The sequence below is a fragment of the Poecilia mexicana genome, unplaced genomic scaffold (assembly GCF_051168715.1).
Source record: "Poecilia mexicana isolate PSO_F unplaced genomic scaffold, ASM5116871v1 scaffold_5, whole genome shotgun sequence".
NCBI classification, from domain to species: Eukaryota; Metazoa; Chordata; class Actinopteri; order Cyprinodontiformes; family Poeciliidae; genus Poecilia; species Poecilia mexicana.
Window position 1 is genome coordinate 1,562,105 of NW_028263374.1, and position 27,554 is coordinate 1,589,658.

A 27,554-nucleotide genomic window follows, 5' to 3' on the forward strand; every position below is an offset into this window, starting at 1 on the left:
TGATTACTCGCTTTTTCATTTACTTGAGTTTTCTGGTTTGTTACTATAGTTTTTATCACCAATCTATTAAAAGTCTGACCTGCCGATTCTAATTATGGCAGCTAGAACACAAATTTTCTTCCTTTTTTTTTTTTATTTTTTTTTTACAAATACGATTTTCAGACCTTTGTGAAAGTAGGTAAGTGTAGGTATTGGCCGATCGTCTTTCACCCAAAATTCAGGAAATTCAAGAAACACACCACTTAAATAAATTGTATGTATTTCATTAACTTTTATAATTATTATTATTGTTATTGCAACAATGATGGACAGCTCCAATAAACACAAGATTCTGTCAAGTCTAGTGATGCATGATCCACTTTTTTCAATTTCAATACTGATACAGATATCTGAGGTTTAACACTGCAGAATTGACTTTTGTTTTAAACACAGATATAAATGTAATGAATTATAGATTTATTTAATAACTCTGCACCAGTATGTCACACTTTAATACACCAATAGCTTCACAAGCCTGGTCAAACGTAAAAATAACACAACTTTAATTTGTTCAGTCAGTGTAATTACAAATATAACAACCAATATAAAATAAATAATAAAGAAACTGAAACTGATAAAAACAATGGGGTGACTACCTTGGTCAAAACACAAGCTGCAACAAGCCTTCTTTAAGGTGCAATTAAGAATAAATGTAAATGTCAATATAATGTAAAATAAATAAATAATGCATAACGTCGCTCAGACCACAGAGCATAGAATTTAATTGAATAGATCCACCTTTATTGATGGGGCAAACTGTCACCAATACCCGAAGTAGAATTTATTTCAATATTGGGGCAGATACAGACATTCTACAGCCACATTCACTTCCTAGAATAGTCAAATCTCTGAGAAGTGCCAGCTGCAGATGTCTACACTGATCCTGAGAGAAGGCAGTTGTGCTGAAGTTGATTTTATTTATTTCCATGTCGTTTTCCAAAGCATTCCATTGTGAGTGGATCTCTGGCCTGGGAAGGTCCTCTCTGCCCTGAAACCATGTGAGTCACGCGCGGACAATGCGATTCTGTCTTCCTCTCAGGAATTAGGCTGGATAAATCATTCAGAGCCACCGACCCACTTTTTCCTCTGTCACATGATGGCCATAGTACTCGACCAATTAGGAGAGGTTAAAGAAGCTGTGAGGGGTTTGAGAAGCCCTTGATTGTTTTGTCTGCATCCTGTTTTAAGATAGTTGTTTTCTGTTGTAGATGTAATGGACCAGCAGAGGGCGCTGCACTCCGGTGACCTGGTCTCAGGAATCCGCACGCCTCCCGTCAGACGCAACAGCAAGCTGGCGAGCCTGGGACGCATCTTCAAGCCATGGAAGTGGAGGAAAAAGAAAAGTGAGAAGCCGAGGCCCCCTGGAGGTGAGTGGTGAGACAGACTCTGGTTTCCTCCTGCGTTTTGAGGTATCAGCTGGAGGATGGGGAAGAATGCAGCATGTTCTTGCTCAAGGTTTCTCATTTTTTGCCAGACGTTTTTTGGGCCAGTTTTCATGAATGTTTGTGTTGTTCAGTGGCTGAGAAGAAGGCAGCTGTACGGCAGAAGAGAGATGAGCTCGTCAAGCGAAGCCCCGGGGAGATGGAAACAGGTGCAAAACCAGAGATTAACCTCCCCCCCTCCCCTTCACCAAGCATGCACACAAACAGTTCTAGGCTTATCACAGTCTACTTGCTCAGCCACATGATGCCCAACTGCTAAACAGACTCAATGCTGTCCTTTCTGTGGCTTGTATGCAGAGTCAGATCTCGCTTGTGGGGGGAATGGCGAGGATCCTGACACCCCAGCCCAGTCAGACGGCGAGGACAGAGACGAGGAACTCATGGCCCCCCTGGCCAGTGCCAGTGAGGACCTGGGAAGTGATTCAGAAGCCCCAGCAGGTAGAAACCAGCAGCTGTCACAGAGGGCACAAAGATGACTTTGTCAGAAGTTATTTCTCTGAAAACCTTACAATGTTTATTGGCAAAGCTGCAGGAATCAATATTTACATTTATACAAGAGGGAAAATCAGAGTATAGATTCATCATGGACCCTTTTTTAGCCGTAAACTTTAATGGATTGTATTGCGATTGTATACAATAGACCTACAGGTGGTAGTCCAAAATTGAAGAAGAAAATGATTATGTTTAAGTATTTAGGGTTGAGGTACCATACCAGTGTGTTGGCCTATTATTCTTGTCTGAGCTTTATCACTGCTTTCCTTCTCAGTTTGGAATCAACAAATGAAATTATAGAGTAACTTTAAAGTTTGTTCCAATATTTGACTTTCAAAAAGGTCTTAAAGATGAGAAGCCATTTCTCAGTTGCTATGTCCCACACAAGACTGAAATGCATCTCCATTACAAATATGAGCACAACTTTGTTGGTATAGCACAATTTTGCAATTGTAGTGTTTTCTTTAAAAAGAAACATAGTTAAAATCACACATTAATAAATGCTGCACCATCATCCTCCTATCACTTTCTGTCATTGTCTTTTTCAATTCCCTTTGCAGAAATTCAGTTGTTGATCACATGACTTGTGTAATGTGTTTCCATTCCAGTTTTGTTCAATAGGCAAATTTCAGTATGGCCAAAAAAACCACCTCCACCCAGCGCCGAAACGGGAATTTGCTTCCATTTAGCAAATTGGTTTTGAAAATTCAAATTGCGCAATTATGTGGTCAATGGAAACGTAACTTTCTGGACACCGCTGTAGCCAAATCTAATTGGTGATATAAGACACCAAGTAACATATTCCATGAAGACATTCTCTGCCTGGCTCTGGAGTATGACAAGAACTTGAGAATACTAGAATTATGGCACTCATTATGCCAGCATGTTGGAGTAGTAATTTAATTTCTCTTTGGGATCAGTAAGGTATTTTTCTGTATTATTTGAAATTGAAATGCTGGACATAAAATAGAGAATAGTAGCTTGATCTAATTGATTGTAAATAAATTGCTGTTAACAGAAGTGAGATTTTTGTGTTCAGTATATTTAACTAAAAAATAAAAGTTTGCAGTAAAATTTGTTTCCTGAGAGGAGATGGTCCACCAGGTGGAGACAGAGACTTCAGAAACAAACCAGGCCTTGCTCCCTTTTCAGTTCAAGATGTGGAAGAAGATCCGAAGGCGGCTGGAGAAAGCAGTCAGGGCGAGGACGAAGACACAGAAGACGGGAACGTGTCACTAAGCAACTCCAGCGAGGAGCGGACGATGGAAACAGCAGAGGCTGCTGAGGCGAAACAGGAAATGGTGGCAGCCAAGCCCCAGAGACGAGCCAGCACCCCTCCTCCGCCAAGTCTTCCTGTCAAGCTGCTCACCAGGCTGGGCAGCTTAGATGGTGAGTTGACCTTGACGAACAGACAGACATGCGTTCTGGTAAGAGTGTCTGACTGTTTGCTTCTTCAGGCGCTCCTCCAGTTCCAGTGAAAAAGTCTCCCGCCACATTACCAAGGAACTTCACACTCCCCAAAGAACCTCACGGATCCCTGCTGAGAGGCAGGATCTCTACACCCACTGGCTCTCCGCACCTTGGGGCCCTTCACCAGCCACTGCCCCCCAGCTGCATCATTGAGGAACTGCATCGTGCCCTGGCCACCAAACACAGACAGGAGAGGTCAGCCTAATGTTGGTGTTGAAATGGAAAGAGATTTTGGGAAAGTTTTTAATTTAATGACTGAAAATGTTCTAGATACAGGGTTTCGGATGTGAATATATCTCTTGACCTTTTTTCCCCATATTTGGTCGCTTCATAGCCACAAACTTCAGTATAGTCATAATTGTAATTGTCATAATTGATAGGAAACAATTCAGAGTTTTTCCAGTTACTTTTAAGAATGAAAGTCTGGAAAGTGTGTCATGTGTTTTTGTTCAATTCCCCCGGGGTCAAACCTTTGCATAAGGTTTGACCCCTGAGCCAAATACATCGTCAGATCTTTTTGGGTTAAGTCTCTAATGATGTTTACAGGTTTACATTTCCCTATGAAATAATGTTTTCTGGGGTTTTTTCAGAAAATAAATAAAAGCTTGAAATGTTTTTGCCCATTCCTTCTTCACAAGAGCTCAGTGTTAATTACATTTGAAAAAATAAGAAGTGAAAAACAGTTATTTAAAACACTTAAAAAACCATGTACCCCTTTTTGTAGACTTCAACATTGTACAGTCTTTTGGGGTTGGTCTCACATAAGTAACCCAAAAAAACAGTTTGTGGTTGTCTCACAAACTGTTAAAGCCCAGTTCACACGGCATGATTTTTTGCCCTGATTTTCCCCTTATAACAACATGATCAAACCTGTTTTACCTACGATTTTCTGCTCTTGTGTGGTCTCAGAATTTGAAAGTCGGCCGACAATTCTAAAATCATGTAGTGTGAATGAGGCTTAACATTCCTGCTTATTTTTAATTCAGCATTTTAATTGTTTTTGTTTTTAATTGTTTTTGCATCGATCAAAACATTTTTTTTCCTTTGCTGCTTTACCAAAGATGACAATGAAAGATCCATCTTGTGACATGTGATTCAAGTTTCCAGACGAAGGAAGCCCGCTGTTCCCCGAAGCGCAGAGCGGATGGCCGGCTGTCTCGGACGTCCAGCATGGAGAGGGAGTCGCTTGGGGAGATGGACGGCAAGAAGAGATCAGACGAGAACAAGGAGAACTGTCGCCTGGATCAGTACACCAGCGACCAGGACAGCTGGAACGAGTCGGTAATCTCTGGTAGGTGTGCTGGCACCAGAGTTGTGCCTTAATATTTTCTTTTCTTTCTCCCTGTTGCGTAGCGCACAAAGCTAACTAAATGTAGGCGCCATTCCAGAGGAATGATTAAGCAATCTAATCTTTGTTGATGGCCGTTCCAGCCAGGGAATGACAGGCAGATTAGAAGCGATGATGAACGGCACACTTGCTAGCGTGAACTTCCAGCTGCCTATCAGCATCTGCTGTGGTGGCCTAATTCCTGGACATCTAACAGTGACCAGGGCAAAAACTGTTAAACTGTTGGGCTGCAACATTAGCACAGATGTAACAAAAGTCCGGTTCCAGCATTTGGTTGATTGGATGTAGATATCTAGTGGCTACAAAAGCAATGATGCCAATCTGGGATGAATATTAATTAAATTTATTTAACATTTTACTTTTCAAATTGTATATGTATGCCTCCGAGGTATTTTTCTGTTACAATGTGTAAACTTCCACCTTCACTCTCAGAGTGTTGAAGTTCCACACGACATCACTTATTTGCTGCTGCTCGCTTGTGCAGTGTGAAGGAAAGAGGGAGAGACTCTGCAGCTGGGCCTCTACAGAGTGCAAAGTATGAGATGCAGGTGATCGGTTTTTGTGATCGGCAATAAGAGATGGTGATCAGCGATCACTGATTACATACTGTTTCACAGAAATTGACTGATCATGATCAGTGGCCGATCGATCAGCACACCTCTAGAGGTTTTGTATCTTTTTAGGTGAAGTTGCTGGAGTTGGACTATTTCATCTTAAAACATCAGAATGAGGTGTTTAATATTCACCCAGTCAAGAACCATAGACTTTTAAGATGTGAATGAGGGACCCTTATCAAATAAAAGTAATAGAATTGTGATGAAAAACTTGTATTTTCAAAATCCTCTGGACTTTTCTCTGACAGTAGACTCTTGATGGCCAACAAATTGTTAGGCTTATGGAGCACTTACTTTAAACTACCCTACTTAATATACCTTTTCCATCTAATTAATGAAATCCTCATGGGAAAACAACTTACTTTTACCCAGGTAGTCTTTTATATCAAAATATTCCTAACACTCATGCTAATATCTGGTTAAATATCATGTGGCTTATTGGTTGAACCAGGTGGTTTGTTCACAAATGCATCTGTAAAGCAGGAGGTGATGATTATTACATTATTACAAAGCTCTCAAAGTTGTTCAGTTTGGATCCACTGACATCTAGTGGCTAAAATTTGAAACCTGGAAAACAAATTCCATAAGTTTTCCTTAAGTTCTAAGGGACCGTCTTTACAGGGGAAGCAGCACCTTCAGCGTTAATAACATGGACATTTTTAAACAAATGCACATCTAAGAACCTTACTGTATATTTCCTATTAGCACTGTAACCTATCTTCTTGATATGATTTTAAATTAATAGTTTAACAGTAGATTGATTTTCGTCAGAAACATTTCATATTTATATGGATGTTTTTTAAATGTATATCTGTTTTTCTTTGAGCATTTAAAATGCTACTTTACTTTGTAACACATGAACTTAGAGAAAAAATATTCAATGAATGGAATTTAGGGGAAAAAACAATTATTATTTTTTAGAACTTACACTTTTATTATTTTTCCAGAGTAATTATACAGCCATACATCAGTAGTACATAACACAAGTGTTGACAATATGAAGTTTCCCATAAAATAAACATTTTAGCATGACATCTTACGACCTCAGCATCACATCTGTAGACTCGTCACTATACAACTCTAAAATAAGGATACACTTTGGGCTGGATAGCTAAACACCACATGCCAAAAGACAAACTTGTTGGACTAAAAACAATTATTATTATTATTATTATTATTTTGGCAGCTTTCCACAAATAAATGTCTGTTTTATTCAATTACATATATTGAGAATATATGACAAGATATCATAATGACAAGTTTTTTAATAAATACAAAGATTACAAAGACATAATTATAAAATATAGTGCAACTAATTAATGACAGCAGTGGTGAGAATGGTAGTTGGTCCAGTCTGTACTCTCTCAGAATCAACAGCCCCTTCAGTTCTGCACTTGTCTTTTCATTCACTGTTTTTCTGGTAACTTAATCTCTTCTTTCTCTGTTTTTTGTTGGACATTAGAGCTTTATACATTTTTATTTAAAGTGTAAGTATTTTGTGTTCTCCAGGCACGTAGTGTCATTTTATAGCACAATCAATTATCTATGCTACCTTTAGTTGTTATAAAATTGATGTATATATCAAAAGTGATTTAAAAGAAATTTTACTTTGTAATTTTACGCCTTAAAATTGGGCCTTTGTCTCTTTCTGAAACTCCACCTTCAGAAAGTCATCACAACATGGCTCCTCTATTAACCCTTTAACAATGTTTTGCCAGCATTGCTCTGAGAAGTAGCTCCTATAATGAGCTCAGCTTATGCACAGATCCATCAGGTGTTTGCTAATTGCTGCTGGCTAGTCTGAAGGAGCTGAGTTGGGGAGTGGTGGGGAGGCCTGCTCTGTGAGGGTTAGAAACTATAGCTCAGAGGAGAAGCTGTGCTTCAAAGGCAGACCTAGGTCCACCCAGGTGTTCTGCACAGATTAATGGTTGCCATGGAGATTAAAGTATTTCTCAAAGTTGCATGAAAGAATCAAGGCAACACTCCAGGTACGTTTCTGAAGAAGGAATAACATTATAAAATTATGTAAAGCTCATAAAAGTTGATTTTTACATAATACTGCTGCTAGTATTTGGCAGCTTTGACCCCCTGTCTTCCCTGTAAATCTGGCCATGATGGCGGCTGAAAAACTACCATTCCCTTACCCAAAGTATGCTCTGAACTTCAACAGGAACACTCCCCCGCAGGATGAGGAAAGAGCTCCTGGCTGTGAAGCTTCGAAACAGGCCCAGCAAACAGGAGCTGGAGGACCGCAACATCTTCCCGGTTCGCAGCGACCAAGAGCGACAGGAAATCCGCCAGCAGATAGAGATGAAGCTGGCCAAGTGAGTCGCTGTGTGTGGACCCAGCTCAGCATACCGTCAGACCCCCCACCCCTCTCATCACCTCATGTATGTTGGCTCATTTCACATCACATCGCTCGTTTGTCTACATTTTATTTGCTTTTGTCTTCCTTTTGTAACACCTAACATCCCCATAAGAAGCACTCACTCTTTCCTTATTCATAACAATGCATTGTGGGGAATATTGGTTTTCATGAAAAAGCACAACTAATTTTTTAGTCATCTTCAACATTAGGGTGATATGTCAATATAATATATAGGACTGGATGATATGGACTATGATGTTGTACTGTTGTGATAACGATAACAATGGTGATTAAAACATTTTTCTTTTATATATCACTAAGCTGGTTTGAGTAATGCCGTTTAATCATGTTATCAAATTTATTAATATTTATTGATGCTCTTGAAATACAAACAGTAGACAAAAATCATAAAAATAACACCGATGATAATAGTTTTTTATATGAAGTGAAATTTATGAATATGAATTTATCGGAGCACCTATTTCCTTAATTTGGGGAAATCGATGATCGGCCGATCTTTGCATTTGAAACCAAAGGTCTGAAAACCAGCCCTTGTCTCCTTCTACTCAGAGGACTGACCGTCCTGCAGGTCACGTCTGCATGTGCACAGTTAGCAGTAGCCACCCCACTGTTTACAAATGAGCAACTTTTTCACTACGTTTAGCAACTTTTCAGACAACACCAATCTGTATTGCCTAAAATCAGAATTGGCGGGTCAGCCTTTTAAAGATGGATGATTAGACAAAAAAACTGCAATCATAATCATAATGCAGTGTTGCTTTTGAATGATATTTAGGGCAGACGCAGGTTTACGTTGACAAAGATTTCATCGTTAATAGTCTGCACTTTTCTGAGTTTCTTTATTTTTCTTTCTAGTACTGGCCTTTGTGCTGCAGAATAATTCCTGGAGTGAGGAAGGGGATTTTCTGAAATGCTGAGGTGGACTGAACAGAGCAGTGTGATCGGATTTGTCAATGTGTGCTCTTATTACAAGGACTCTGATTAGGCTGTTTTTCTGCAAAGACTGACTCTGCTACCACAAGTTTAGTTACCACATCAGCATTTATACCTGAAATCTGTAACAATTACATCATAATTTTCAGAGTTGCATAATAGATGTGTGCTGAACAGAAAATTAGGAGGTATATCAACTTTTTGGCCTCACACATTTAACTTTGCTTTTGTAAACAACTTGCATGTTCTGCAGTTCACAAGCAGTTCCAGAGTTTCTTAACAAACTGCTCACTGAAAACATGCTCCAAATGGAGACTGGTCTTTTTACAGAAACAGACTAACTCCATTTCTAGGTGAAAATACAGAAATTATCATTGTTGTGTGTGTGTGTGTGTGTGTGTGTGTGTGTGTGTGTGTGTGTGTGTGTGTGTGTGTGTGTGTGTGTGTGCGTGCGCGCGCGTGCGCGTGCTACACTTGATGGAGAGGAACTATTCCTGCATGTCTTTAATGCAGTTTGATTTGTGATTTTAGTGCAGAAAAGCAAATAGCAGGAATAAAAATATTGCAGACTTGAAGGAGTTGCACTACTTACAGATTTCCCTCCTGAGTGTTGTGTAAGTTAAATAATTTGGTGACCTCTTGTTTGTGTAGCATTTAGCTGAACAAGAGCTAAAAATCCCCCTAAACTAAAACAGAATATTTCATTCAATAATTTGTTTTAAAGGTTTTGATTACAGATAGGGATGTTTCAGTGACACTGCTGATTGAACGTTATTGGAATCACTAACTCACGCACCAGTTACAAAGGTTAAAGAAACAGCATTTATTTCCCTTTATCTCCGAAGTTAGAAGGTATCCATAAAGAAGTCGATGTCAGATCGTCAGTCCTTAAAACACCATATTAGGTCAACTGTAACTCCAGAGTTTTCCCTGTAAAGAACACAGCATAAAAATCTATCTGTGATGACCATATAAAAGATTAAAGTCTGTGGAAGGAACCAGCAACAAGACTTTTAGAACCTCAAATGCTTCAGCCGCAGCTGTCACATATTGTTTGAAAGGAGAAGTGTGTGACTAAATGTTTTGTTAGTGTTAGACAAATATTTTGACAAAATATTATATAATATATAACGCAATACGTCACAATTCTTCAGCATTTCATCTGTTTTTGCTAGTTAAAACACAATACAGAGGCTGCAGGCGTGAAATAATCAGCTTCCACTTTAAGCCAAATCTTTTTAAACAGGAATAGTTTCTGTCATTTTTTGGAGTACTTTCATGAGTGTATTGTACATCTGAATATGGCCACAGAATATAAAGTAGCTAATATGAAATAACTGGTTAACCCAAATTTCTTAGCTTGTGGGGTCATATTCACAATGACTAGCTTGTGGTTAGCATCTGCAAGCTAACCACAAGCTTGCACTTTTAAACCCTCTGGCGGTTTAAAAGTGGTTTTAGTCTCTGTGTCCTACCGGAGGTTTGATGCGATCCATTGACAAATCATATGCTCAGTAATTTCTTTATCAGGGAAGTGTGTTAGTGTTTTAAAATCTGTGATGATAATGTGAAAGCTAGCACAAAGCACCAACAGTAACAGATGATGCACTCACATTCTGTTTGAGCCTGCTGAGCTCTAGCTTGTCCTGAAAGCACCATATTATGTCATTGATAACTTGACTGTGTAAATGAGAGGACATGAAGGAAGGGATCAATTTGTAGGCCTGGTGTGACCTTATTGAGTCAGTAGTGTTTTAGTTTTACCCTGTGGGATCCACAAATGAAGCTTGTGGAGAGTTGTAATGTCAGTAAGTGAACATGTGCCAGGAAATGCACACGGCCACAAATCAGCAAATATATCTGACTGAATGACTTCCCAGTTTTAATTTATTAAAACTGGGAAGTCATTCAGTCAGATTATTTTGGTTTTATTTTCTCCTTCTAGTCAGATACTGGGATGGTTTCTCGGGGATTCCCCTAGAAAACTTGCTAAGCCCCGTGGTTTTAAATATATTAAGGAGCATTATATGACACACTTATCATCCCAAACACAGCTTATGTAAACTGAGCTGCTGATTAGTCTTGACTCTTGTGTAATAAAAACAGGAAGAGATCAATTTTGTGTCATGGAAGGACAATGTGACTGGATGAAGCAGGGATACGGACAGAGTGTACACAGTGTTAGGTAGGACAGAGGTCAGAGGTGACAGGCTGCTGCTCATGCTGTGCTGCATTACTGCTGTGATTAGTTGTCACATCGCTCCTCAGAAATCAAGAAACCAATGATGAATTTCTGTTATCACTTTCAAGATGTAATGAAAGCAATGATAATTTTTTTTATATATATACTGTAATTAGGAGAGACCAAACTCTACCTTTATATTTCTTGATTCCCTTTTTTCAGAAGTTAAAATTAAGTTAACACTGAAAAAAGAGAATAATTGATCCAACTTAAATAAATTACTTCAGTTGGTAACAAGTACTTGAATTAGATTTATATGAATTAAGTTTATGAAGTACTCATCTTCCATCCATCCATCCATCCATCCATCCATCCATCCATCCATCCATCCATCCATCCATCCATCCATCCATCCATCCATCCATCCATCCATCCATCCATCCATCCATCCATCCATCCATCCATCCATCCATCCATCCATCCATCCATTTTCTATACACCCTTGTCCCTAGTGGGTCGGGAGGGTTGCTGGTGCCTATCTCCAGCTAACGTTCTGGGCGAGAGGCGGTGTCACCCTGGACAGGTCGCCAGTCTGTCGCAGGTACTCAAATCTTCATAAACCAAAAGTTGTCAAATGCTAAAAATCTCTGTAGGTCCAGGCTGTGTGGAAACAAAAATCTCTGCTTCTCAAAGACAAGTCTTCTTTTCAAAATCTGTTCATATGATTTGTTTTTATTTATAATTGGGCTGCACCTTACTCATTGACCTTCTAATGTGCTAATGTGTCCCTTGTCTTTACTCTGAGCGATTCCAAATCCAGCGTGATCCATACCGAACAGAGGATAAAAATAAAGAGTAACTTTGCTGTAATCCTTTGAGCTTTGTTATTGTCGGCAAACGATGGTAGAAATGTCAGAGAAAATACTATTTCCATAGCTTCTTTTTCCCTTTAGACACCTCACTGGTACTGCAAATAGCTAACTGAAGAGCAACTAAACACCAAATCAACTTTTGTTGCAGATAAACTGTCCAGATTTGTCTTAAGGTTGCTATCATTATTTTTCTGTTTAAATTGTGATATTTTCATGAAAACGTGTTTAATTCTGCAATATTTGGTCTAAATCCGTTCCGTCTTGGTGGCTACTACAGTTGGGTTTTCAGATCGGTTACAGCAGTACAACTAGGTTGATGTCTACGTAACGTTGGGGTGTAAAACCATCTCACTGTTCAGTTGAAAGAATTGTGAGTGTGGGGACCGATAACGATGTTACCAAGTGTTTTTCATTCAGTAACAATGTCCCATTGAAGAGTGCGAGGTTCTCATGTAGCTATGTAGTAAAAGATGCAATTTTTAGTTTTTGACCAACTGGTTATCGGTCAGGCCAACAAAGTTAAAGATCACTCTGTTCTGATCCCAGGTTGTTTTCTCAGCATATCTTCAGGATATTAAGTGCTTAGAATTCTTTTAATTGCTCCACTGTCTTGTCAACAAACCTCTTTGAAATTTTATTGAATATTATTGGAATGGCACTTTGAAATTGACAGTGCAGGAGAAGCAACATTTGCTCTTGGGTAGCTTGAGAAGCAGAAGTTGTTCACCAGTGTCCCATGCTGAGTGTTGCTGTGGAACTCACCAGGTGTTGGCCTCTCAGCTCGTAGAGTGACGGACTGCAGGACTGAGGCATTAACATGACTGAGTCACCACTGAGCACAGCTAAGGCGCGCCATTGTTTTTGGGGGGCGGCGGCGGCCCGCTGACCTCTACGGTCTGCCAGAGGATATTATGAGTCCCTCCTGGTAGCCGCTCTCTAAACATCCATTCTGTCCCAGCGGTTGTGTTGCCTCTGCATGAATTATACTGATTGTGTCACGCTGACAGAACACAGCAGAGCCATGTTTGTGGAGGCGGATGGAACTAATTGTCCTGTTTTAGGTTCAAGTAGCTGCGCTGCTGTCTGTGCAGCTTCAGGAACAGAACAGCCTAAATCACAGCCAAACAACAATCCGCTGTGAGCACACCGAATGGAAAGCAGGGTATCAAGGCATTTGTCTCATTTAGCATTTAGCTTGACGTTATTCGCAGTGTTTCCATTACAAATGTGCATAAAACTTTGTTGATATTCCACTAATGTCGAAAAACACAATTTTGCAATTGTGGTGTTAAGAAACACAGTCTTCCCAAAATGCACTTTGATTTCTATACATGAGCAGAACTTTAAATTCTTCTACTAAACTTATTATAGACCTGTTATCCTTCAGAGGATGTTCCCTGATGATTCAGAGCTTTGCCATAAATGCAAAATACATAGGGGCACATTTAATTGGTTCATCTGATGATGATACAAGAGATCGTTGGTAAGCAGTTCCTGCTGATCCCCTCCTTCTTTCTTTTTAATCCTGCTCCAGACATTCTACTTAATGCAGATACTAAATTTTTCTTGTAATTCTCTTATTTCTGTCCAAGAAATGTTTACTACTGAGATGGTCAGCACCACAGGCCGCTATAGTTGATATGTGGATATCACAAATCTCTGATTTTATCCCAGTTGAAAAACTGACTCACGATCTTCATCAAATTCTGGGGGATCTGGAACCCACTGCAATCTTACTTACATAGACTTTGATATTAACTGGAAATGAGGACTGACCACTCCACCCTTTTTTTTTTTTTCTTTTTTTTTTTTACATTCAATGTGTCACTCACTTTGCTGCCCTTTGACAGTTTAATGACTAAAAACACTTAACAAATTTATCACAATAAATGATATGCAATATGATAAATTCCCACCCTTATATTCTGTATTAGAATATGGGACAATCAAGCAGCATTGTCCCATGCATCTTGGGACAATGCAGCATGGGAATGCAGCAAGTAAAAAGCTTCTCAGGAAACCCAGCTGACTGCATCATGTTGACTTTGCATCATTCCCTCAGCTGTATCATAGCTTTGAGACATTATATATTTGAGTGAATCCATCAATGAATGCATGCATTTAGTTTTTAATATTAAAGATGATGCCCAGCTGACATATATTCCTGTTGTGAAGTCCAGTTGAGCAGCTGACACATTGCTCTGGCCTACGTTGCCTCAGTGTGCTGCTCTGCAGCAGAATGCAGAGCAGTAGGCGAGCCCTGCTACAGCAGAAGGGAACCCTCTCCTTCTAAATTTAGCAGTGCAAATGGTGCATCAGCACCCATAATCAATGGCCTGTTTACGTCACAGCTGAGCTCGCCCCGTTCTGTCTGCAGGATTCCTCTGTGGAGCTGGCTTCAGCTTTACTGCATTGCTATAACCCCCCCTCCCCCCCATTTACTTTATAGGCTCTTGTGCGAGAACTCGTGTTTGTGAACTCAGCTAAAGGCATTGTTATATAAGTGTGAAATCGCCATGGCAGCAGAGAAGTTCTGCAACCCAACTGGAAGTGGTTATGAGGCTAAAGATCGTCCATCTAATGAGCGATTAAAAAAAAAAAAATCCCTGATTGTTCTGCTTAGAAGAGTTGATTCTTTTCACTTTGCTACCTTCTATATGGTTTTTTGAAGAACAATTTTATTTAGAGAGACTTCAGTATCCATTTTATTTGTTGTTTTAGGGGTTTATTCAATTTTGGATATTGTTACCTTCCTAAAATAATGGCTGAAATCATTTTTGCCAAAAGAAATTTTAGCAAAAGAAAAACAAAAAACCTAAATCACTGCCAAAAAAAAAAAAAAAGATGTACATCATTATTTTAGGAAGGTGACAATATTTAAAATGTCTTCCAGTTCTAGTGTTAAATGTTCGTTATAATTTGAAGTTTATTGAAGTTAGAGAGGGTGTACTTGCATTATTATACCATTGCCATTTTATTACTTGGTCAGATTATCATCCAGCAACATTTGTTACTATGACTGGCTTAAGGGTGGATGATTAAAACCACTTTGTCTGGCAGATAAGATGACTTTGTTCATCTCATCTGCTAATGATGATAATAATGATAATAATGATGTTCAGGTATCGTTCCAACTTGTACACCCAGTTCTTACTTTTACAAGTGATAACTTTTTTTATGTAGTAAAATCATTACACAATAGGAATTGAAAAGTACTTTACTGACCAGTCAGTATTTTACTGACCCCAACTTCTAAGAAAAAAATTTTCAACCTATTTTCAGAAGTGAAGAAGCCTTTTGGACAAAAGGTAAAATACATCTCTAGAAATGTTTCTAGAGATTAAATTTTATATTTTGTAGATTTGTTTTAAATAAGGATGTGTGGAAGTAGGCTGTGAAGTAATCACCCTCCGCTAGCGGGTCATTAGCCTCTAGAGGCTAAGATTTGCCATTAGCTCTGCAGAATATATGTTGAATAAGTTGTTTCTGTATGTTTCCAGTAGGGCTGAAACAATGATTTGTGATGAATGAATGAAATAATTGTCAACTAATTCAGGAATCGATTAATCGCTAACTGGACTATGCAGACTCTAAAAAAGGCAATTTACTGAAGAAGAGAAGAAAATATAAATCTATAAGACCTGATAATGTTAATGCAATGTTTACCAGTAATATTGTCCTTTCATTATATTGTGCAGATCTAATGATCTTATTGAGAAAGAGCAATGTACGGCTAAAATACAAAATGAAAAACAAATGAATTTGAGACTCTTGCTCAAGCATCCATGCAAGCCTCTAGCCAGAAATGTATCCTACTGAGACAATAGTGATTATATATGAAGTATAAAAAAGACATTTAAGTAGCAGTGACAATGACTATGTCAGGTACCCGGTAAGCCTGTAAAGGACCCAATAATTGGATATTTGTGGCCCAGGGACTTATTTCTGCTGACAACAGAAGTTGGCTGTGTGAAGCAGCTGTCCAGGGCTGCTATAAATAACTCTGAAACCCTCAGCCCACACAACAGCTGACTAAAGGATGGATGGCTGTATCAGCACTGAGGAATCCCAATGCCAGAAGCTGAACCAGAGCTGGGTTTTGCTCTCCCCTCAGTATTGAAGCACATTGTGCTCAGACAGTAATACACAAAGATCAAGTATTTCAACTCAAGCAATTTAAACATATTTTGATCATATACAGTATCATTTTGATCAAGTGTATTTACCACTATGGCAGTTTCTAGGCAACTAAGTCTGTCACATGTTGACAAGCTGCTGTATTTCTGAGTTTCGTAATCTGTTTCACCCCAGATGAAATATTAATTCCTGCTCTGCAGAGGTCACCCTCCCTCTTACGTATCCTATTCTCTGGGTAAAAGTAAGGCGGTTTAAAAAGTTCTCATTCCCACAAAATCCCAAATGCCTGAGTGCTCTGCTTTCATAACTATAAGGTGAATGTACATAGCAACATCCAGGCTCAAAACATTTATTATGAAACATACAAAGTGTTACTGAAGGGACAATCGGGTGCTGTGCAAGGCAAAAAGAAAAAGTACTTTGTAATAGAGATGCTGGTTTCCTTTTTGTCTTTTTGGCTTGTGGAAGTTTTTTTTTTTTTTTCAACTGCAGTGCATTTTCTGATCAAGACTGCAGATAATGTTATCAACAGTCCTTTGTTCAAAGTTACTAAAAAACATAAACTTGTGCTTACAGAAGTTGCATGCTGGTGAGTGGGATTGATCATAGAGTGCAAAGTTATTCATTTTTATGAAAAATCTGAAAAGTGTGACATACATTTATTTTTAGCCTGCTTTACTCAGATACCCCTAAAAATCATTAAGTGCAACCAGTTGGAGGGTTGTTTTTGTTATCCACATTACATATTATGCCAGAGTTAGCCACTTTGGCTAGTTTTCATCTGCAGTCCCACAAGATACAATCAATATAAATACAATAAACACAGCACGTCGACTATTCAGCTTCAGATGAAGAATGGGAGAACCTTAACGCTGCTTATCACATGATCCACACTCGACATAGTGATACCCAGGGCCAATATCATGCTGTGGGGAATGCAGTTGTTTAGCAGAGGCAATGAGGCTGGTCAGAGTTGAGGTTGGATTAACCTAAACCCAGAAAATCCTAAAAGAAAACTTGTCAAGGGACACAAAACTACAAGCCTATCCACTCCAACAAAACAACAAACCTAAACGTAAATCCAGAGCTGCAGTGGAGTAGTTTAGGTCAAAGCATATTCAGGTGTTAGAATGGCACAGTCCAAGTTCAGAGCTAAATTCACCTTAGTAACCGTGGCAAGATTTTGAAATGGACTTCCCCCAATTATTTCTATCTAATTTCACTGATCTTGAGCTTGTTACAAAGATGGATGGGCAAAATTGTTAGGATGTGTGCAAAAAGTTTGGTAGTGTTGATTGCAGAGAGAGGTTGCACAAAGGGGGGTTAAAAAGCGTCAGTAAAGTTTGGTTCTGGTGTGACAAAAGATGAAAGGGAATTAATAGTTTTGAAAGTCAGATCCTTTTAGCATTTCAGTCTACTGTCTATGTTGCTAATGGTAGCAGTTGCTAAAAAGGTCTATGCCTCCAAGTTGCCTGAAAGTTCCATAACCTTTCTACCTATGCCAGATATACATTACATCATACATGTTTCGTAATCATGACGACTGTGGTGTCACCAGAGACCGATTTCCAGTTCCAATGGTCCTGTTATGGTGAGCAACATCACAACTGGGCGTCATTCCAATTTCAGTGTTGGAGTTGGCAGATACTGTACTGTGGAGCGGTTGGAGGGAGGCGAGCGCCCGATGAGACAGCCTGTACATACATGGCCTGAAGTAAAATCCTCAAATTATATGTTGCCACCATCCCTGTCCCAGAAATAGCAATTAGAATTGTACAATGTCTTTTATTCGAGGGATCTCACTGCAAGAACCCTCTAATTGAAATGTCAGAAGTCTCTCAGCCTTGGCGCCCACTCAGAGCATTGTTTGTTTCCCTCTGCTTCCCAACCATTCCCAAATAAGGGTTAACCAGCAGCAGTCATGGATGTAACCCATGACTAGAGTGCTATAAATGAACAGATACTGTATGTTGGAAGTATTTTCGTCATAAAAGATTTACAGTTTGGTACAAACCATTACTGGTCAGCTCATTTTTACTACTCGCTAAAGAAATATAATTGGATTAAGATTAAGATTCAAACAGGTACAATCATTAGTCAATCAGTCAAATGAGTTATTTGCATAGCACAGGCAGTTCAGAGTGCTTTACATCATAAACATGTTCTGGTGCGGTCAACAGTTGTGAAAAGCAGTAACTTACTTGGCATTTTGTCAAGTAACATGCTTAAAATGATCAATTCACATCAAATATGTTGGTTAAATGTTCCATTTATTGCGGTTAAGAAGCAGCTCTAGATGATTGAAAGGAACTCAGTGTTTCAGTTGATTTGCAGTTTTTTTGTTTTTTTTTATGGGATGACTGTGGCTGTGTGGGTAGAGTAGTCGTCTTGCGATCAGAAGGTTGTAGGTTTGATTCCAGCTTCCTCCTGCTTCATGTTGATGTGCCCTTGGGCAAGGCGCTTAACCCCAAATTGCCTACCGATCTGTGTATCGGTGTATAAATGTGTGAGCATTTGTGAGTGTGAATGTGGCTCCAGTGTAAAGCGCTTTGAGTGGTCAAAATGACTGGGAAAGCACTATATAAGTTCAGTCCATTTACCGTATGTGTTAGCCTCAATTTACATACACACATTAGTGCTACCCATTATATCTCGTGATAATAACCTCCTTATGTTTCCTTTTAAATTGTATTGTATTTTGTTTGTATTGTACTTTGTTTTAACGCCTCATTTAACTTGTTCCATAATTTTACACCACATTCATTGGGTCCACTGAGCAGGATGCTTATCACTCTTGGATTACATATTTCCTGAATGTACCTTCAACTTCACATGCTGGCGTATGGTAAACCCATGAATAATCTTCTGATTTCAAAATTGTGGTAGTACTTTAATGTTGGGATGAAGAAAAAGCAATATGACATGTCCATTGGCCTTTGGCTGTCAGTTAAGCATTGTGACCAAAAATAAAAGGGAACCAAAAGGCTAGGAAGTGAATGTGCACGTTCTTACTGAACTTAGTGTTTACCTTTTAGCACTAATGCTTTTCAAAAAACTAGAAATAAGTAATACCTGAGAATATCTCCTAAAGTTTGGTTTTGTGTGTAAGTATCAGAAATGGCAACTTAAGTTTGAGACTGTAGCTCGAATTACACTTAATTAGGAGAAATAAGACTTCAGACTTCAACCCTAAAGACTTGAGACTTGGACTCCTTGTCAGAGACTTGAGTCCTATTAACATATATTAACAGACTGCAGCTGCTGCGCCTGTCTTACTGTCAAAAGATAATTTTGATCATTAGAGTTGGTGGATTATAGGGTGTTAATGGCTCATAATAATATCTTCATGTTAGCTTAATAATAGTGACCACATGGATGTCTCTCCAAATGAACACCATATTAAATTACTGGATTGTTTAGAAAATAAAAAATATATAATTTACCTCCTAAATTCTTGTTTTTAAGCTAGCAGCAACATTACAAGGAAAATTGTACTTCCGGTTTCCTACTTTCAGAAGATCACCACTCTTCCCATTGCTTACTACACCATACCTTGATCATTGTGCAGTAGTTTATCTATCGTTGTTTAAAAGCTTTAAATGTGGATTTATGACACGGTTTCTGAATATTATTTTAAAACTTTAAGCTAAGCATGAGCAGAAAAAATGCCTCCAAACACTATTTAGTTCAATATATGATTAACTGGACAATGTGAAGGCATTGATGAACAATGACAAAATAGCACTTTGATTTATCCATAAATCCAACATTAACAGGTTCTCATCTCTTTCTATTATTTTTCTTAGGCATAAGTGTCTATTTATCCTTCTTATAAGGTAAATACTACATTGAATTAATTTTCAAAATAATATATCAGTTTTTTGGATGGTGAATTAAATTTTAAATAATGAAAAGGTTATTCTTCATATTACATAAAGATTTAAAGATATAATTACTAAATGTTCATGTCATAATATGTGCCTAAGGACAAATAGTTCAGATTTAGAATCATAACCTACAGCAATGCAAGGCTAGGAGATATAAGACCAAACATCTTCACATGTAAAACATGTACTATCAGAACGTGTTCTAAGCTTTCTCTTTAAGGCTGTGCCATATTGGATTTGGACATCTAACCAAAACCACCTGAAGTATTTTCTGTGTTGAGAACCTATACCTCAGAAACAGCCACCTAAAGGCTGGCTAATGTTGCATCAGTCTCCTGTGGTGTCAGAAGCTAGACCCTGCTGTTTGAGGTCGCCACCTCCACACTGTGCTCCCTGTGGGAGGGTTAACATCCAGACATGATCTCTCAGTTGACCTGCAGACCTACTGCAAAGGCCAAAACCTTGGACACAAACTGGTTAGATAAGACATTGATTCAGAGTTTCATGTCGATAAGCCTTTGAAAAGGTTATACAATGTAGATGCAAGAATCAAGACTGTTTTTGTATCTTGACATTTATGAGTAAAGTAAGGAAGAAAGAAAGGCACACCACATTTCCTGACCTATGGTCTCACATGAATCCGACCCAGTAATAAAGGAGTACAACTGAGCAGAATTTCCTAAATAAGCAGCATCTGGTTGGCTGTTTGAGAAGTTTAGTTCCAGTGAATGCAATCCTTGGCACAACTCCCTCTAACTACTGTCCCATCCCCCCGGGCCATCCTGGACTCACTCTGAATCCACATCCGGCTGCGACACTGTCGTCCTCAGACTCTGTCACTGTAGAGATGGGAGTGAGAGATTAGGACACGTCTCGGTGAGCACGAACAGGCCAGCGGTGTTCGACTCATCCCATTCTCCTCCAGTTTTGATGAGCTGACATTCCCATCAGCCCTACTCTCGCAAACAGCTCATCGCTTTGACATGCTGGTGAGTTCTCCAACCGGCGAGAAACTTTTACCTCCAGCCAAGCAGAGTGGGTGAGGACTCGTGAGGCACAGATTGATGCAGGAGGCTGTGACTAATGCCCATTTGTTGGCCAACTTGAAATCTTACTAACTCACACTTGCCTTTGTGATGTTATTGTTAGATGCTTTTAAAGCACAGCAGTAATATTTCCTAATGTAGCATACTTCTGATCCAGCTTTTCTGACCGCAACTGATTTTGATTCTCTCCGTCAACTGAGGCAAATCTTATTGACCTGAAATGTTTTCAGGCTGTAGCTCTGCTTCATTTAGCACACTGACTCGCTTTGAGTATTGCCATGTCTGTGGTCTTGTTTATTAAGCCACAAGTAATCCCAGTCACAGCTGAAGCCATCACAGGGCAGGGAGATTATTTTAGACATGCACTCTAGATGCCTTCCACTCTTTCATTGCTCACAAGGCATTGGACCAAATGTTGCAGACCTTACTTTGTTGTCTTTTTCATAGTCTGAACTCACGTTTCAGTAAGTGAACATGAATTAAGTTACTAGGTATATTTTCATCCAATTGGCATGCAAATTTTAAGAGAACCTTTGAAATGTCACACATAAAGGAAAATTAGAATCAAACAGAATTGCATAGGAAACCAACTGCCATGGTAATAGTTAAAGGAGTAACATCTAGGCATCCCTCACCCCAACGACACTACCCAGATCCATGTGTCACAACCTTTGGTAAGGATTATCATAAAAAAATAGGAAATAGTTTATTTGTCTTAAATCTGCGAACTCTGGTGATATTTTAGATGCATAAGAAATTTTTTCAAGAGATAAGCATATGTAAAAAAAAAAAAAGAAAAGAAAAAACGATGAGAAATGCTGGAACATTGTGCAGACCACAAAACACGATCGACTTTGTTTTTTGAGAACACTAGAGTTAAATATTCATGGCCAGATCTAATTAGTGACTGTTGAGTGGGCTCTGTTCTCCTGGCTTCAGACTCATCAGCATTCAATCCCATAATGTGGCAATAAAAGCTGAAAACACCAGCAATGTGGTAGTAATGCTGAACTCAATGAAACATTATATAAAAACAACTGCATGTGTGATGTGTTGTAGTCACTAAACACACACCACACATGCACTAACGTGTAGGAATATACCCACTTAAACACACCAACTTCTCCATATTTCTGATTAATAAAACCAAATTGGTGGTTTCAGAGAGTGGGAAGTTCTATCAAGGGTCATTTTGCCAAGTTGTGAATACAGATAGATATAAAAAAATCAGCCTCAGTGTAGAGTGAAAGATGGGAGAATATCCTTCTGAGTGTGGCACTGTGTTCCCAGGTAACATAGCATGACATTTTTCAGCCTGCACCTTCAGCTTCTTTCATTGTTTCCTCTCGTTGCTCCATCTCAGCTCGGTTTATTACACTATGTTCTAACTCCCTTCTTCTGAATTAGGAAAGTGGATCCTAATAAGAGTTTTTTTCCCGTTTTATCAATTGAGTCATGACTTGTTGTCTTTATTTAACTGCTGTTATCTCACAGAAGTTTGCCCAAACTCCTATATGCTGTCCAGCAGCATATTAGTACATCCAAACTTGTCCAGTACAGGAAGAGCAGCTGTTTTACATCCACTCAATCGGCTGCCCCTTTCAGACATTGAGTAACATTGATCAAACCTGAATTGGAACATCTTACACTGAAGAGAGATTCTTCAAACAATTTCAGGTGTTTGAAATCTTTGTTTTATTAATCTGAAAATGGGGAATTCTTAATGTCATTTATTGTATTTAGACTATTTTGAAATAGACAAACAAAAAAAAGGAATAGATGGAGTTGCTAAACGTAGACTGTAATTGCAAATAAGTGTTGGCTACCACACCCAAGGGAATTCAGACTCTTGTATTTGGTCCCACGGTGCTGGAATGACTTAGTGGCACCAGAACTGGGTTACTCTGTCTTTCTTCAGGGAACTGTAAAAGATTTTTAGGGAGGAACTCATACCCTAGCACCTACTTCTTCTCTACCCCCCTCCAAAACATATTTTTCTGCACTTCCATCCATGTCTGCATTTTATTTCTACACTGAACATGACTAGTGGTCTTCCTTCTAATCTGCTTAGATATAAACTGCATAAATCAAAAAATTTTGGTTATTTTGGACAGGCCAAATGCATAAACATGACCACATAAGCAGGAGCAGAATACAATATTAGTTACATCATAAACATGTCTGACATGTTTATGATGTAACTAATATTTAGTTATAATATTGACTAAATTATAAGTTATACGTTTTTTATTATAATATAAGTTTTATTTAATCTGTGAAATGTGGTTTTTCCTATGTCTTGTTTTGCTGGTTTCCTGTCTAATATTTTGTGTAAAAGGACGCTGACAATTTTATAACAAACACAATGTGTACTCCTGTGTGTGTGGGGGGGTGGGGTGTGGGGAATCTCCTCCTCCGACCCACCCTTCACATTCGCACTGAGCATGTAGTGAAAACCAGGCAGCGAAGCAGCGCAGCATCCCAGTCATTCAGTCGGTCTACTCGGCACCGCCACTCCTCCGCTGCTGCTTGGAATACTCAACCTGTTCTGCTTTCTTTGGGAAAGGGTCGCTTTTACTTTCTCGGCAAGGAAAGGTGCTGTCTAACGCGCAGCCGGACTTTTTCTTCCCGATGTGGAGTTTAAAATGCTGGAGTAGAGAAAGAAGCCGCGGTGGGGACCCGCTGTTCGCTAAGTGGTCGCGCGGCTCCCAGCGGTCGCTCGCGCTCATAGCGCGGCAGCAGTGCTGATAGCTGGCGGAAAGGCTGAACAACTTGCAGGGTGTGAGGATGGTCCAGAACGTAATTCTGGTGTTCTTCCGCAGGCGACTGAGCCAGAGACCGGCTGTGGAGGAACTGGAGAGTCGGAACATTTTAAAACGTAAGTAGCCGGGACTTGGATGCAACTTTAATACCGTCACACCCATGAGTGACTTAGTTCTTACAAAGTTAAGAAACGTTTTCAAAAAGACCGCTGAAATCTTTTTATTTTTTATTTTTACTATTAATTTAAAAGTTACTACGCTTTATACTATGATGATGATTTTCCACTTCCTAATAGTGTGCTTTATAATTTATTTAGTGTTTTAACAATTGAGTTATTTCATTTTCCATAGACCATATAAATTGTAATAAATTAACTTGAGAACTTTTTTAATCTTGTAATTTTAAATAAATTCCCTTTGAAAAGAAGTATTGCAACAAATACAAACAAAGAGTATTCTATTATTTTGCCGATATATACATACCGTATCAAATATTTTCTTATGTTGTAAAACTTAGTTGCAGCCCCATTTTCTATAATCTAAACATTCAAAATACTTTAATTTGTAAGTGAAAAACAACCAAAGAGAAATAAAAATAAAACAAAAGAACGAAGCAAATATTTTAAAAGCTGCAAATGCAACATCTGGAACTAAACTGCCACATTTAGCTTTAAACCACATTAAGGCATTTCCTAAATTTTGTGCTTTTTAGTTTACTTGCATATAGTATTTCTACCAATTAGTATGGGCCTAGACTATTCTATAATAATTCTGGCCGTGTCATATTATTTGATCCAGGTTCTGCAGACTAACTTGTGAAGAAGAAACATGAGCTTTTGCTAGCTAATATGAAAGAATTTATGGCATTGCGTTCCTGCTGTCGTCACTACAGAAACATTTTGAAATGACCATGTGAGAGACCCACATTTTGTGCTGATCTGGGTCTCCTGGGTGTGTTGGACCACCTGTGAACCCTCAGCAGCTGTCCTCATGCTCCACAGCAGCAACACGCACCCGCTCTGATAACAGCTATGAAAAGGATGCATAAGAGCAACAAAATCTGCTAAAATAACAAATACATTTGTGAAAAAAATTGATTAAAAGGAAGTTAGCATTGAATGTGGTGGTGGACCTGCTCTGGTTTCACTCTGTAGCTTCCAAACATCTCTCTGCTGAGAGAATGAAGAGCTGCATTTGTTACAATCATGAGGTGTTTTAGGAAGTGTATATATTTCCTCTGAATTCTCCTCCATCATTCACTTTAGTTTGTTGGTATTAATCTTCTGTTGTTTTTGTTTCAACAGAGAGAAATGACCAGATTGAGCAGGAAGAGAGGAGGGAAATAAAGCAGCGGCTCAACAGAAAGGTAAGACGGATTAAAGCAAACCTACAAACCATTAATGTTTTTATTTTCTTTTTGGCCTTTGCTGACCAATCACCTTTCTCCTGCAGCTCAACCAGAGGCCAACCGTGGATGAGCTGCGGGACAGGAAGATCCTGATCCGTTTCAGCGACTATGTGGAAGTGGCCAAAGCTCAGGACTACGACAGACGCGCAGACAAGCCATGGACCAGACTATCAGCTGCTGACAAGGTAGCCTTTAAACCCCCCATTTCTGTTTTACCCAGATACACGTCTTTTACTAAAGAAGGTTCTGAAATGTAAGGGAAATGTCAGTTATAGCCAATTAAACCAACATCATTTCAAATAAAAAGGTTAATTCCATCAAATTCTACAGAGGTCTAACGTAAAATATGTTATGAAAAAAAAACCTTATAATAGAAAATCTATGTAGAGTTTCTTTTTATTATGTAAGAAAACAAAATGTTTTAACTGGGTAAAAACTCTCTTATGTTTACCCCCATAATCTGCCTTAAGACAGATTCTTCATCTCTATTTAAGCCTCACCAGCTGGGCCTCATGTTGCTTTTGTTCTCCAGGCGGCGATCAGGAAGGAGTTGAACGAGTTCAAAAGCAACGAGATGGAAGTTCATTCCTCTAGCAAGCATCTGACGAGGTGAGCACAAGATGACTGGACTGAGCGATTAATCAGATTAATCGCAAACAAATCGATTGTTGGAATAATCAACTCATTTAGTAATCAGTTAATCGGCAACTGGAGTATACAGTCAATAAAGGCTATTTGCTAAAATAACAACACTCGGAGCAGTAGTTAAGACAAAACTGTACCAGAAAAATATACATTTTTGCTCTTTAGTAAAAAAAAAATCTTTGTCTGTAAATCTGTACCCAAAACTCCTTAGGTGGCAGCATTAGCTTCACCCAGTTCAAATTGTTTAGAAAAAAACTGTTATTAATCACCTTTTGCAATCCAATTATTAATCTGTTAATCTAAAACTGATCACCAGATCAGCTCGACACTGTATTGATGTTCAGTCAAGCAGAAATGGGTGAGCTTTTCCCATGTTGATGTTCAGTAGCTGCAAATACAATTTTGCTACAAATTACTCAGCATTCACTAAAGCAATGCTGTCAGCATTGTAGGTTAAACATATTTTTTTCTTATTTGAAAAAGGAACTGAATAAACTGTATAAACTGAATTTAATACATTTCCAATATTAAATAAAAATTCTGCACAATGTGATAATTTATTTTATTTGATTAATTGATTAATTGATTATTCAGTTAATCGGTGTCGGTGGTTGGGTGTGTAACAGGGTCACTGTGATATTGTACAATTGTCTGACATCGATAAGTGTGCAGCAAGCGGAGCCGGGCCTAAATTTATCCTCACCCGTTCCCCAGGAGATGAGAAGTTGTGCTGCTTTGGCCCGGCTCGCCACAGTAATGAATGTCCTCGCTTGTTCAGCTTACGTTTCGCTTATGTCATCGGTAGCTGAATTAGCAGGGGTTGAGCAGCATTGTTCATGGAGCTAATAATAGTTTTTCCAGACTTTTAGTTTTTAAGATCTCACTCACACATTTGCTCTGTTTCATCTCCTTTATGTGCAGGTTCCACCGGCCATAGCAAGGTTTCTTCTGTGAAGAGTTGCTTAAATCTGGTTCTGTCAGAGAAGACCTTGCATCAGTGGCTGTCCTGATATTTGGGTTCAGCAAACCTTGGAGGCTATGTCTCTAATAGGGAGTCTGCTGGTAGGAGAGGCGGCATGCAGCACGCTCCACCTGCGCTCAGGGGAAGCCCTCCTCCTTCACCGCCCGGTCAGAGCAGCAGAAAGGACAAAGATCCGCCCTGCAGCTCCAGCAGACCAGCAGGGACTTCTTTTTGTAAACAGACTATTTTCAAAGACTTTGTTTTTGAGGCCACTAGTGGCGGGGAGCGGAGGGGGAGATGGTGCATGTGATGAAGTCAACCAGTCCCACTCCAGTAACGTTAGTCACATCCCTGAGCCGTGTGTGAGTCTCAACGATTCAATCGATCAGTTTCATATCAAGACTGTAAAATGTTCTTAATGAGACCTTGTTGGTGTACAAGACAGAAATCCCTTTGTAAGCACTATTTATTGTCTGCACAATACAAGTTTTCTATTGGTAACAAACTGAGTTTGTCTTGTGTGCTGCATGCAGACGGTGAGGCTTTGAACAGCAAAGCAGGAAGGAGTTTTCTAAAGTAGGTCAGCTTCCTACACAGTCTGGAACGGAAACTTCTGGAATCTCATTCAAGAGTTTGTAGATCTGAAAGTCCATCCATCCATCCATCCATCCATCCATCCATCCATCCATCCATCCATCCATCCATCCATCCATCCATCCATCCATCCATCCATCCATCCATCCATCCATCCATCCATCCATCCATCCATCCATCCATCCAACTTTGCCTTCTGTGTATTTTTGCAAATATTTTATTAAAAACCCAACCTTCACAGAACCTTCACTATAAACAGAATTTTTCTGTTCAGACTTTAGAAATGAACTAAAAATGACCGTGTGTGACTGGAAGTGCAGTTCTTCTCATAGA

General features: G+C 39.1%; 1 protein-coding gene across 1 annotated transcript; it reads left to right on the top strand.

Moving 5' to 3' along the window:
• Positions 1-1,242: 1,242 nt before the first annotated feature.
• phactr3b (phosphatase and actin regulator 3b) lies at positions 1,243-27,132 on the top strand. Its single transcript, XM_014976258.2, has 12 exons — positions 1,243-1,406; positions 1,556-1,630; positions 1,779-1,919; positions 3,126-3,362; positions 3,431-3,638; positions 4,544-4,734; positions 7,576-7,729; positions 23,674-23,729; positions 24,918-24,979; positions 25,066-25,206; positions 25,554-25,630; positions 26,588-27,132. Exons 1-12 carry the CDS (start codon positions 1,253-1,255, stop codon positions 26,601-26,603), a joined length of 1,512 nt encoding a protein of 503 aa, XP_014831744.1. The 5' UTR covers positions 1,243-1,252; the 3' UTR covers positions 26,604-27,132.
• Positions 27,133-27,554: the final 422 nt, after the last annotated feature.